The sequence below is a fragment of the Lathyrus oleraceus genome, chromosome 5, assembly GCF_024323335.1.
Source record: "Lathyrus oleraceus cultivar Zhongwan6 chromosome 5, CAAS_Psat_ZW6_1.0, whole genome shotgun sequence".
Lineage (NCBI taxonomy): Eukaryota > Viridiplantae > Streptophyta > Magnoliopsida > Fabales > Fabaceae > Lathyrus > Lathyrus oleraceus.
Window position 1 is genome coordinate 592,100,118 of NC_066583.1, and position 14,522 is coordinate 592,114,639.

The 14,522-nt window shown below is 36.0% G+C and overlaps 2 protein-coding genes across 2 annotated transcripts; both read right to left on the reverse strand.

Moving 5' to 3' along the window:
• Positions 1-504: 504 nt before the first annotated feature.
• LOC127082272 (uncharacterized) lies at positions 505-1,140 on the reverse strand. The gene has a single exon (XM_051022512.1). The coding sequence runs from the start codon at positions 1,138-1,140 to the stop codon at positions 505-507; it is 636 nt and encodes a 211-aa protein (XP_050878469.1).
• Positions 1,141-6,663: 5,523 nt separating this feature from the next.
• LOC127082273 (extensin) lies at positions 6,664-7,125 on the reverse strand. Its single transcript, XM_051022513.1, has one exon. The coding sequence runs from the start codon at positions 7,123-7,125 to the stop codon at positions 6,664-6,666; it is 462 nt and encodes a 153-aa protein (XP_050878470.1).
• Between the last annotated feature and the right edge of the window lie 7,397 nt (positions 7,126-14,522).

The window sequence follows — 14,522 nt, forward strand, 5'->3', positions numbered from 1 at the left end:
ATCCTCTTGGCTCGCATTTGGCAAAGGTATGGCTTCAATCCATTTTGTGAAATAATCAACTCCTGCCAATATGTATCTTTGACTTTTTGATGAGGGAGGTCGAATTTCTCCGATCAAGTCCAAAGCCCAACCTCTAAATGGCCATGGTTTGATGATAGAATGTAATTCATTTGTAGGGACATGTTGTATGCCTGCATGCACCTGGCACTCTTGACATCCCTTCGTGAATACAATGCAGTCTTTCAACATAGTAGGCCAATACACTCCTTATCAAAATAAAAGTCATTTCATCTTATGACCGACTTGGTGTGCCCCACATGTTCCACTATGTACAGTTGAAAGAGAAAAGTATGCCTCTAACTCACTAAGGCATTTCAGCAAAATTCCTTTCGGAGATTTCTTAAACCACTCTGAACCCAAAAGAACATAACTTAATGCTCGATACCTGGTTTTTCGATCAGTAGAGGTCGTGGGATTCTGTAGGTATACTACTATTTGTTTTCTCTAGTCTTCATCTGCCAAGTTGTCTATCGCCAATATTTCGAAATTTCCCTCATTAGCACATCCTAATCTTGTATGTTCTAAATCCATGGGAGTTAATATGGTTGCCACTACCTTTCCTCTGACTTCTATTGCTTTGTGCAACTTTTCTCTCAAAATTTTATACCCAGATGCGATTTGGGCCAGGTCATTAGCTAGCATGTTCTCTATTCGTGGTATATGTTGAATATAAACCATTTCGAACTTTTTCAACAATCGACTGGCGATTATAGAATACATGATCAGATTCTCCTTAACACACATATATTCTTTCGTGGTCTGTTTTATGACTAGCTCTGAGTCTCCCATTATCTCGACCCGAGTTGCCCCCAATTCCAACAACATTTCAAGTCCTGCAATGATGGCTTCGTATTCAGCTTCGTTATTTGAACAAATACCTTCTACTTTATATAGGAATGTCGTTGGAATTTTATTTAGAGAAATAATTACGACTCCGACACCCGTGCCATTTTTGTGGCTAGATCCGTCGAAGTATAGCTTCCACGGCCCTAATTCAACATAGTTTAAAGCGGCGACATCAATGGAGTGATCAACTATAAAGCCTGCTACTACTTGGCCTTTCACAGCTTTTAATGGCATATATGTTAAGGAAATTTTAGTCAATGCCAATGCCCATTTCCCAATTCGACTATGCAAAATTGCTTTAGATAACATATGTTTAATAATATCATAATGAGATGAAACATACACGTCAACAGGTTTGATATAATGCTTTAATTTTGTACAAGAGAAATATAAGCATAAACATAACTTTTCGATCATGCTATACCTAGTTTCTGCATCATTTTAAACCCTGCTGAGGTAATAAATAGCTCTTTCGACACCATTATCATCCTCTTGCGCTAACATGCTCCCTAAGGTTTTATCAGATGCAGAAATGTACAATCTCATACTTTTATTTCTACAAGGTGGCGTCAAAATTGGTAGGTGTCTCAAGTACGCCTTGATCTTATCGAACGCCACTTGCCGAGCTTGCCCCCATTCGAACACTTCCTTGTTGAGTTGAAGCAAAGGCGAAAATGCTTGCGTCTTCCCACTAAGGTTTGAGATAAATCTCCGTAGGAAATTGATTTTTCCCAGCAATGACTGCAAACCTTTCTTTGTTGATGGCACTTTCGCTTCCATGATGGCTTTGGTTTTATTCTGGTTTATTTCGATCCCTTTTTATGAACCACAAAACCTAAAAAATCCCCAGCCTACACACAAAAAGCACATTTTAGAGGGTTCATTTTTAAACCATATTTTCTCATTCGTTCAAAAGATATTCGAAGGTGTTTTATATGATTCTCCCCCGAAATAGACTTAACAATAATATCGTCTATATAGATTTGCGTAAAAGTTTCTATGAAATCATGGATCAATCAGATTGATCCTAGGACATGTGCTAAATTTCTCGTAAGCGTAACATTGATAAATGATCGAACTAAACATCAAATCGAAGTGTTAAATAAAAATTAAAGACAAAAGAGTGACTTGAACAAAAGAACAATCTTAAATCAGTATTTAGAACTATTAAAGAAGAAGTAAATGACGGGAATTGTAGAAGGATTGAAAGCAATCGAAAAGGTTGGTAAATGCTGGAATCTTTAAGAATATAAGGTAAAAGTTCAAAGTAACGAAAGGAACTAAAGATATTTAAACTTGTAAACGACGAAGTAAGAAATAAAGTGTTTGAGAGTAAAGAGCAAGGAAAGATATTTCTGAAGAGAAAGTAAAGATAACTTTGTAATGCTTTGAAATGATTAAACAATGGTGTAGACAACGTACATTCTGCATTTTACAGTTCTTCTTCACACGAATACTTAGTAAATTTGCAGGTTTTTGTACACAATTTGACACACTTTTCTAACTCTAAGACCCTATATTTATACTGGATCGAATTAACCGCTCTGAGGGTTCTTCAATCACATCAATACACGTGGTGTCCTGCATGTGTATGTTCGCTCACTCTGCTTCCATGTGTATCCTTGCGGTTTCTACCGAAGATACTCTTCCCTCCTTTATTTAAATTTCAAATCTTTGACCGAAACTGTTTTTTAACCGCTCCTTAAGGAACCGCTCCGAAATTTCAGCTATAAGCTTGATCTTTATTTAATCAGCTAAGCCAGCCTACCTTCAGCTGGTCGAATCACCTCTTAGTCGAAGCCAGTTGTACATGCTTTCCAATTTTGGTAATTTGAAGTGGGCGTCGAAAATTTGAGCTAACAACGACGTTAGTAGAACTCCCGGGATCGATCAAGACTCGCTTAATATCCCAATTGTATTATCGTACAATGATGACCATATGGTCATTATTATGAGGGTTAGTTCTGAAGACATCACTATCAGAGAAGGTGATGTTAACCCATGTTTCCTCTCATTTACCTCCAGGGAACCCAAGAAATATCACATTCGCAGCGAACACCTCCCTTGCGTATTTCCTTTGAGAGGAGACAAAACTACCTCAACTAGCAAAACCTCTAGCTATAGTGTTTTATATTGGAGCATGGAGTTTTATTAGACATCTCTGGAGGGAAGATGTAATGAATGATAATGAAAGAGGTATGGTCCATGCTAGTTTTAACGGGCCCCATGGTTGGTGTCACTATACTGGTCAAAAAGTGCAGGTGTGCATGTTGCCCTTGCAAGGACAGGAGTACTCATGAGACTTAATAGGTTTATAATAGTTTGTAAAGGTTAGGGCTTTCCCATAACGGAGAGAAGCCATGTGCGGTGGTTTTACAGTGGTTTTTGAGGTCCTACTCAAGCGAGGTGAGATGTTTTGTTATGCAAGTGTGTTGCTTTAGGTGTTAAATATGTAAGTTATCATTCCTTTTTTCTGTTTATGGGAGAAGTATCTATAGAGGCCTTTGGGCCTTGGGTTTCTCAGAAAGGGTCACCGTTCATCCAGTCAATGATGGAATATTGAATCTTTATTTCCCAGGGGGACGTGATCCAGCTACTGACCCTGACTTATCTCTAACCAAGAGACATCCTTTCCCATGTTTTCCAAAACTGGGTGAGTAGAGGATGCTTGGGGGAAAGGCGATACCTCATAGAGGGTGACACATGGTTGTTGCCTCTCTTGGTGTTGTCAAGCTCCCGCCCTTGTTAGGACCTTTACAAATATAAAACTACACATGCATTTTTCCTGTTCGGATCATCATCTCAACCATGTGCAGACAAACCTTTAAAAGCAAATTTTCAAAATATTTCAAAAGTGAACAAGTATAAATCATGAAAACATTTAAAATTTGACAGGTATAGGATTTAGATCATCCCTTGCATTCTACCTCATGTAAAAAATATTTGACTATACTCAAGCAACAGACAAGGAGTGTTCTTATAGGGATTTGTCGCTTAGGCCAAAATTTCCATGGATTTATCACTAAGCCCCAAATTTCGAGTGATTTCTCGCTTAACCCCAATGTGTAGCTTGCCCGGAGAGCCTTATGCTACAACACTTGTACCTGTTTTTTCTTGTTTAATTTTCTCATCATATACATATCAAAATTCAAGGGAGGAAGACGGTTATCATCAAAATATTCAGAATATGTTGGAACTTGGGTAAGCTCATGTACTTAACACAAAATGCCAACACACCCAAGTCCGTTGTGCATGGACATTGTTAGTGACATAATAAATAAAAATCAACAAACGCAAATTATCAAATATAATTCAATAAATAATTAAATCAAAGGGAGAAAGAGTAAAAACTTCACGGTAATGTAGCAACTGCAAGACCAGTCTAGTCATCACTTTCACCAGTCCTCTCCTCATCATCTTTTTCTTCACTTTATTCTTCTTCTTCTTCACCTTCTACAGCTTGTGAATTTTCCTCTACTGCTCCACTTCCACTTGTATCACCACTTCCTTACTCATAGTAGAATGGCTTATTAGTAGGTCATTGCAGGTAGCTTATGAATTCATCTTGAGTATGTATTGGCTCAAATGAAGCTTATAGTTCATGCATCCTCAACTGTAACCTGTTTAATTATTCAGTAATAAATAACATACCTTTGTGGTATGCTTTTGTGACATCTCAACCGTATGAAAAACAAGCTCTCATAGTAGAATCCATACTATCAAAGTTTGTTACTCCATGATGGTTACTCTATCTCAGATACATATTAGAGTCATAGTTCAATGTCTAGGATATGGTGGTTTTGATGTTGTTGATAGCGAAATGGGAGTGTAAAGTGTTTTCTTCACCGGTGTACTTTGGTTTATCGTTGACGAAGTGTCATGAACGTGATTTACGAAAGAATCATGTTTAGCCATTGAGGTTGTATAGATTGACGGTAATAAGAAATAGTTTAAGGGTTAGGAATGTGAAGTCTCATACCATGTAAGAATGCGATTTATGGCATATTATTGATTTGTAATCTGGTACATTTACAATGATTTATCAAACTTATTTAGAAAACTAATAATGTATAATAACTATAATTTTGCATCAAATCATTATACATTAATTGGACAAATTATGTTGTATTCTACTGTCTAATAGGTATTAACAAATAAGCAAAGAACTCTAATAAACAAATAAATAGAATTTATATCACAACTTAAGAGTAAATCTAAACCAATCGACAAAAGGGTAGAATAACAACTTATATATTTTGTGAGAAATATTCAACCAAACCAATGAATTCGGAAAGGTTTTTTAGACTCAAAATTTGAATGTATGAACTGGTAAATTAAAAAAATGAATTGAATTTTTTTAATCAATTTGGTTTTATGCCTTACAATTCGACCATGGAAGCGATCTATCTATTATGACGGGTGATGGAGCACTATCAGATGGAACAACAAGACTTGCACCTAATTTTTATTGACTTTGAAAAGGCGTATGATAGAGTACCTAGAACGATTTTATGGAAAGTCTTAGAGAAGAAATAAGTTAGGATTACATATATTCAACATATCGAAGATATGTATGAAGGGGTATCGACGGATGTGTGGACTCAAGGTGGAAAGACAAACAATTTCTCCATTACAATAGATTTGCACCAAGGTTCAACCCTAAACCCTTACCTTTTTATTTTAATTTTGGATCTACTCACACCAAGAGTTAGCACCAAAATGCATATTTTTTTACGGATGATATAGTCTTAATGGGATAGTCGATAGAAGATTTAAATTAGAGGTTAAAGACTTGGAGACAAACTTTAGAAACACATATCTTTCGCGTAAGCAAAAATACAAAGGAATATATGAAATATAAGTTCAACAAAAAGATGAGCGTTTCTAACCTAGAGGTGAAAGTTTGAAACATATCATCCGACAAAATCACATATATTAAACATTTTGGATCCATAATACAAAATGATTGAAAAACAAAAGGAGATGTAGTCCATCAAATTCAAATTAGGTATCACATTTCTCTCTATTATTTTTTATAATAAACATAATTTTGTCTTTTAAATTTTTTTATACATTTTTTCTCTAATATTTCCCTTATAACAAACATCACTTTAAATCTTACACAATTTTATCTATTTATCTCTTCTCATTTGCTGCTTACAATCAATCACACCTTAAAAAAAGATAGATAGAAATGAGAAATTTCACATATAACAAAATCACATAATTGATACCATGTTCATATTCAACATAACTTAAAACATAATATAACATACACAAGCATTAAAGAGAAATGGAATATTACATACTCCATTAGCCATTGATATCCTTATTGTAATCCACTTCATTCTATGTGAGAGTAAATAACCATTTTGATCTATGAATATGTGAGACGTTATCAATATAGTTACCGAAGATATCAAAATAGCAAACTTGAAATCATTTATACAATATTTTCAAGTTTAATGAATCGGGTAATATTACGAATTGGCAGTTAAATTAAAAGAAACATGAACAAAAATTGAAGCAAAGAGTCATTATTAAATTAAAGTGGTAGGGACAACTCAGTAAATTTACACAAGGCCAGCTCACGAAGATGCTTACCCCATGCCCCAATCCTCAATCAAAAACATAATCACCTCAGTAAATAAATAAATGAAAAGTAAAAAGCTATCAGATCCAAATCCACAACCACCAACCAACCAATTTTCCCCTTTCTTCAATGATCTACAAAACCAAAATGCCAAACAAAGAACCCTAGAAAATAGCATGTACAGGACCCGGACTCACTAGCGCCGATCCCGGCGTACTTCTCGTCGGTGGCTCTGCTACACTCGCCGGAGGAGGAGGCGGAGACTGAATTGACGGTGGAGGAGGGGTGTTAGGGTTAGAGTCGGGCGGAGGAGGAGGAGGGTAGGAGCTGGAGCTGGAGTCAGGCGGCGGAGGAGGGGTTGGATTTGTTACAGGTGGAGATTCTGATTGTACCGGAGGAGCAGGGGGAGAAATGGGGTTATCTGGAGTAAAAGAAGGAGGAGTCGGTAAATTGAAATTAGGTGTCGGGAAATTCCCGGAAGAGGAACCGCAAGATTCATCAGAGCATTTGGTGTTGTTATTGTTACGGTGGTGGCGTGAAAGACCAAATCCTATGATCAGACCAGTAACAAGCAGCGCAGAGACGATGAAGATGAAGATCTTTGTTGCTTTTCCCACGTAGCACATTTTCTTTTTTCTGCACTTGTTCTGGCAAGTGTAGATGTGTGATAATGGTGGGGCTATGTTCTGAAAATTGGCTTTCTTCTAACTATATTTACTATCGCTCTGTTTTTTTGTTTGTTTAGGAGAAAGATGTGAGTGTGGGGTTTATGGGTTGTTTTTCGTCTTTTTCTCATGGCGTTTTGAGGGAGTGGGAGTGTGCATATCAAGAAGTTAACTACTGGTTGTTTTGGTGGTGTGGCTAGAATGGTTTATAAATAAGGATATATTGAGTGGGTAGACATGTGATGGGTAATTTAAATGTTAGTAGTAAAAAAGTTGAGAAGAAAAGTGAATATTGGCATTGCCAAATAAAGACCAAAAGTCAAGGAAGTTATGAGCTTTACTGGCCACTGTGTGTCAAAAGAGTATACTGTATTTGATACTAACATAACCCATTTATTTACTACACGCATTAAAAATAAAAACAATTTGTTAGTTTGATACTAGTACATGTATACGGTATGAGATTGTATATTCTTGAAAAAAAAGCACAAGGCAGGGGATGTTGTTGATAGCACCGGGGTCCATTATTTGATATGACGTGGGGAATGGGAATCTAGGGTGAACGAGGATGGATTGTAAGTTGTTTGAAAGTAACCGTTAAAAGCGGAAGCAGTCAATTATCATAGAGAATCGAGCATGACAGATGTGCATGTCTGCCACGTCAACCTTTGTTATAGGGTTACCTTCCTGCTCTAATTGTTTTGAATCAGAACCGTTAGATAGAAGAAAATTCATGTGAATAGGATAGCATGACTCAAAGAACTCAAGCTCAAATATAATTTTAACATCTATGACACATTTTAAAGTTCATGTTAAGAAAATAGTAGTATTATTTAAGATGTACTTAACAAAACATTAATTTATTTTTATTTTTAAAAGTCAAAGAATTTCTTATGACATCTAAGTTTCTAATACATCATGTGAATTTCTACAAATATTTTTTGATTTTAAAAATGCATCTTTGAACACATCTCAGCATACACTCAACAAATGTCATTCTAAAATACACATTTTTTTTTTATTTACTTTATTTCAAACATGCATCTCCGAAACATTTTAAATAATATGATGTGATTAATGTGAGCAATGCAAAGAGAAAAGAAGAATCTTTATCTGAAATTCTATCTTCTTTTTCTTCCAATGATGTGTTGAATCAAAAGGATAGAGATTTAGAATGAAAAAATGGATTGATAATGAATGGTTCTTAGGGTGAAGAGTTTGGTTGAAAACCAACTATGTCAACAATGATTGTGTGATCATGTAGTTTATTCCTTTATAAGATATTTTCGAAGATGTATCTTCGGAAATATCTGACATGCAAAAGTGATGTAAATTTCAAAATGTCGCCCATAATTTTGGAGATGCATCTCCGGAATATCTACTGAACTGTTAAATAATTAAGGTCTTTCTTAAAACGTTCTGGAGATGCATCTCTGGAATGAAAAATACCCAACATATAGGATGCCTCTCAAAATGGTCTTACTTGAGTGTGCAAGAGGTGTGTCAGGAGATTCATCTCTAAAAACAGAGGGCATTTGTAGAAACTCACGTGGTGTAGTAGAAAGATCTAAGGTGCTTTAAGAAAATATATAAATATATTAGTTCCAGATCAAATTGCCGTATAAGACCAACCCAACATGACCCAATCTAGAGTTCCACCCACGCAATATGGAGAACCCCTGGGCATAGGGGTGTATATGAGTTGGATCAACTCACAAAACTCAGTTAAACCCACCTAAAAAAAACTAAAAATGTGGGTTGGATCGGGTAATTGGGTGGATATGAGTTTAAAAACTAAAAAATCCATTAAAAAAATTAGGATTTGGGTAAAATCAGACTCAAACCCAAAAAGCTCACTGACCACAATCAAATATTTATTATTATAATTTTAATTATTTTGATGAATATTAACTTAGTTGTTGTGATTTTAGTCTCTTAAAATTTACTATTTTAGTTAACCATGATTTTAACTAATTTTAAATGTTTTACTATTTATTTATTTTTATATGCTAATACAATTTTATGTCATACAACTTTAATTTGTTGCTAGTATTTTATAATAATTTTTATTAGTTGATGATATTATTTATTATTTTATGATGCTAAAAGATAGTAAAAATAGGTTATCTAACTTTTTTTATTGAGTAATTTTAATGAAAAAAATTTGATGACTCATCATTTATTATTTAATATTAATTAAATAGAAAAATCATTTGGGCAACCCATTATCCAACCTAATCCAATCGAAAATTAGTTGATTTGTCCAAAACAACACATTGGTGTAACTGATGGTTATTTTATCTCACCCAAACCGAAGTGTCCTATATGGATTGGATATTGGGTTGAGCCAAACCCAACCCAAACTGGCCCGCGTGCACCTCTATGTGTGCATTCATCAAGGAGTTAAACACAAGAGCTAGAGATTACGCTCATCTTAGCCGTTGGAATCTATCCAACAGTTTTCCGCATCAGGCGTCGCATCCACCGAGAGTAATGTTCACCATTGTTCATATATAAGTGTGACTCCATGTCTCGCCAATGCATGATTCATTCTATTCTTGCAAGTTACTTTTCTTTAACCTCACTGACATTAACGTTGGAGTGCTAATATTTCAAGTACACCTAATCTCCATATGTCGAAGACCCTTACATTCATATTTGAGACCTTCTAATATGGACTTCACCAGCACATCATCAATCTCATGTTCCAAATCGGAAAAACATTAAAAAGTGAAACCATTAGAGCACAAGAAGTGCTTGGAGTGAAAATACAATAAATAAAATGGTTAAAAACTTTTTCTCGGACATTGTTCACCCCTTTCACCATGAAACCATTAACATCAATATTATGGATGACATTATTTCTTTTATTGTCGGATATATCTCCATGAAAGAACTTCGAATTTGCATCGCCATTATTTAGCAAAATCAATCTAGCCTTTTTATGCTAGATGTTGATAACTCTTCCATTTCTCCCATTTTATCTAAATATATAAATCAGTCATTTTTTCCCTTTAATCTTCCATTAATATTCTTATGGTGTTTTAGATGTCATTCCTCCAAATTCCCTTTTAACAATTTTAGTTTCTAATTTAAAACATAATCGTCCACCCCATTACAATGAAGAATTGTCACTGCTCTCTAACAACCAGTTATAACCTCGAAAATCAACCAAACACTTCAGCATACGAAAATATTTAGGACCCCAATTATCTTCATCCACAAACAATAACATGAGACAATGATCAGATAACCAACAAATATAAGGAAACTTTAAACAATTAGGCCATGTTTGACTCCACTCCTCTAAAAATAAATATATGTCACACGTTGTCATACCCTTATTTTCATCCTAGCATATCACCTCATTTCATTAGCATAACATTTGGTTCTTGGTTCTCAAGCATGGTTGATCATGAATAGAATGCAAGGCATTGGCAATTAGGTTTCTTAATACCCTACCTTGTATCAAAGTGTGCAAGATGAATTGGAAAGGATCTTGGTTTAAAGTCAAAGCAAGAGGAACAAAGTATCATAATCATAATTTATTCATCATGGCATTAGGTTTTCATCATGGTTATGGAGAGATTCAATTTGTTACATTAGTTCAAGTATGGTTCATGAGTTTATTTCCATGCCATACCATTCAAGCTTCAAGACATCATCATGTTTAATCAAGGTTCAATCAAGAGTTTCTTCATTTGGTCCTCAAATGGTCATCATTGTGCCTTGGGATTCAAGAAAATCTCAAAGAACACAAGTTAGTGTATGGTTGGTTGACCTAGTTTCCATGTTTTGCATACCGTTTGGTCCAAACCCCATAACCTTCTCATTTATCAACCTTTTAGAGATATACTTTGAGCCAAATGTCATGAATGTAATCCTCTACAACTTTGTTTCAAGAATCAAACCCTAATTTAACCTTTAAAGGCCTCAAATTTTGAATTGGCCAAAATAAGTCAAGCTGCTAAAACAGGCCCAAAACCATGTCATGGCCACTACTTTACACCTATGCCTTTTTCACCTCAAATCTCCTTTTTCCCTAAGTCTTTTTTCATCTTGTTAATATCATGGCAAGGATTGTTTGGCCTAAGTTTGGCCTAAAAGGAACAAGCCAATTTTATTTGGCCCAAGCCTAAACATGGTGTCATACCAAGTTATGTGCACACACCAGACCAAGCCAAGAAGACATACTCCTTTGCTCCAAGTCACCAAACCTTTGTGCATTCAATCCCAAACAATAAAGGCATGTGTAGAAGCAATCGAGAGCAACAAATGCAAGCCCAATTTGGGGTGATACAAGTGCAGCAGGTGTGAGGTCCATAAAACACGATTTGAAGCAAACACGGGTCAAAACAAAAATGCAAAATAAGAATTGAAATTCTGGTATCAGATATAAGATGTCGAAGGTGATGTTACGACACAAATATCTGTTAATACACAATGGAAATATAAACAGAATTGTAAAGCAAATCACACAAGCAATTGTTAACCCAGTTCGGTGCAACTCACCTACGTCTGGGGGCTACCAAGCCAGGAAGGAAATTCACTATAATAGAATTAGTTCAAAGATTATCCGTACACTTCAACAAGTTACAGTCTTTCTCACCTAATCTCTACCCGTGAAACTTCTACCTAAGCACTCTTAGATATGAGAACCCACTCACTTCCATTACAATCACACACCCGTGATTTTAAACAACAATCCTTGTGAAAAGAAAATACTTTTCAATTACAAAACTCTTGATTTTACTTCACAGTTTCAATCAAGAAGACACACTCTTGATCTTGCTTCACAACTTTGATCAAGAAGACAAATCAGTCCAATTCAATCATCAATGGATGACTTGAATGACCTACAGACACAAACCCTAGCTCTCTCTCTAAATTTCGATCAGTCTTGGTTGTATGTTCAAACAGGTTTTCTAAGCCCCTTTTTATAGAAGCAATTTGCTGGGCTTGGATATCTTGAAAACCCTAAATCTATTTTCCAATCAAATCTTTTTATAACAGCTGTATAGATCTCCTTGGAAAATAATCAAATCTGGTTGAAATCCATGATTGAATGCGCCAGCTAGCCATATCTTTAATCAACCAATGATTTCCATTAATTGTGCAATCACAAAACACCAGACATTCATACTGAATGTTCTGTGTACAGGATGTCATGACATCGGGTCTGACATCCTAGAAAAATCCTGCATAATCCAATTTCCTTTTATAGCAGGTACAACCATATCAGATACCATGACATTGTGTATGTCATCTGAAACAATCCTGCATGAACATGTCTTCCATATAAGCTCCAGCAGGTACAACCAATATCAGAAGCCTTGTCATTGTATGTGGCATTCTGAAACAATCCTGCTTGCACATGTTCTTTAACTCCAGCAGGTACATAGGATATCTCATGTTAAGACATCACACATGACATCTTGTGAACACTATTTTACCAAAATTGCTGCCAACACTTAGAATCAACAAACTCCCCCTTTGGCAAATTTTGGCTAAAACATATATTTGTCCTTTTTGTTCACAAGGCAAACTATCAGCAGTTAAACAACATAACAGAAGTTTAATCAGCAGCAGAAGCAAAACAATTACTAGCTATGGCTACTAGTAATACACACATGCACAAGGGTACTTCTCCTCCCCATAAATCTATGCAACAATCAACAGAATTACTAGTTATGGATGCAACTAGTAAGACACACAAATGCACAATGCACCAGGGTACTTCTTCTCCCCCTAAATCTGTGCATGCATCAAATATAACAGCTACTGTAACTCCAGCACCTGTACCAGCCAGAATGTCATACTGACATCTGCTTCAACATCAGCACCTGTGCACCTCTTTCAATAATAGCCTGTCCTTCTGACTATCCATATACATCTTAGCCAGTACCCAGCTCCAACCAACTCCACCAACTCCACATACTTCTCCCCCTTTTTAGTCAAAATTGACCAAAGGTAAATAAATCTCATAGAATCTTTACACCCATCACATCTTTCGCTACACCATACCTCACAAAACTCCATACTCTTTTTGTGAGAACTATCCCCAGACTCCTTTGATTGCTATAGATTCTCATACACACAGATCCCCAGTTTTCCTCTTAAACATTCAAATTGATTAGCATCCAAGGCTTTTGTGAATATGTCAGCTAATTGCCTCTCTGTAGGAACATGCTCCAGTGCTATGATCTTTTCTTCCACAAGTTCTCTGATGAAGTGATGCCTGATATCAATGTGCTTTGTCCTGCTGTGCTGAATAGGATTCTTGGAAATATTTATAGCACTCAGGTTATCACAGTATAATGTCATGACTTCTTGTGTGACATTGTATTCAGACAATATTTGTTTCATCCAGACCAGTTGAGAACAACTACTTCCCGCTGCTATGTACTCAGCTTCAGCAGTGGATAGAGATACACAGTTTTGTTTCTTGCTGAACCATGAAATCAGATTGTTCCCTAAGAAGAAACATCCTCCTGATGTGCTCTTCCTATCATCAGCACTTCCAACCCAGTCTGCATCACAGTATCCAGTCAACATAGATCCAGATCCATGAGTATATAACATCCCATAGTCACTGGTGCCATTGACATATTTCAGTATTCTCTTCACTTGGTTTATGTGACTGACTTTTGGTTCAGCTTGATATCTAGCACACACAAACAACAAATGCAATGTCAGGTTCGCTTGCTGTGAGATATAGTAGACTGCCTATCATGCTTCTGTATAGACTTTGATCTACAATGACACCATTTTCATCTTTAGAGATTTTTACATGTGTAGGAGCAGGAGTTCTTTTATGACTTGCATTCTCCATGCCAAACTTCTTCACAATGTTCTTGGCATACTTGCTTTGAGATAAAAAGATAGAGTCTTCCATCTGTTTGACTTGTAGCCCAAGAAAGTAAGTCAGTTCTCCAACAAGGCTCATCTCAAACTCAGATTGCATTTGTCTAACAAAGTGTTCAACCATCTGCTCTGACATTCCACCAAATACTATGTCATCTACATATATTTGTGCCACCATGAGCTTCCCTCCTTCATTCTTCACAAACAGAGTTTTGTCAATACCTCCTTTCCTGTATCCATTTTCAGTGAGGAACACTGTGAGCCTCTCATACCAAGCCCTGGGAGCTTGTTTTAACCCATAGAGGGCTTTCTTCAATCTGTACACATGTTTTGAAAGGTTTGGATCTGTGAAGCCTTTAGGCTGTTCAACATATACTTCTTCATTTAGGTAGCCATTTAGAAAGGCACTTTTTACATCCATCTGAAACAGTTTGAATTTCAGAATACATGCCACTCCAAGCAGTAATCTAATGGACTCAAGGCGAGCTACAAGA

What these genes read in the sequence shown, in the direction of transcription:
- LOC127082273 (XM_051022513.1), bottom strand. Translation starts at nt 7,125, where the DNA reads ATGTGCTACGTGGGAAAAGCAACAAAGATCTTCATCTTCATCGTCTCT.
- LOC127082272 (XM_051022512.1), bottom strand. Translation starts at nt 1,140, where the DNA reads ATGCCATTAAAAGCTGTGAAAGGCCAAGTAGTAGCAGGCTTTATAGTT.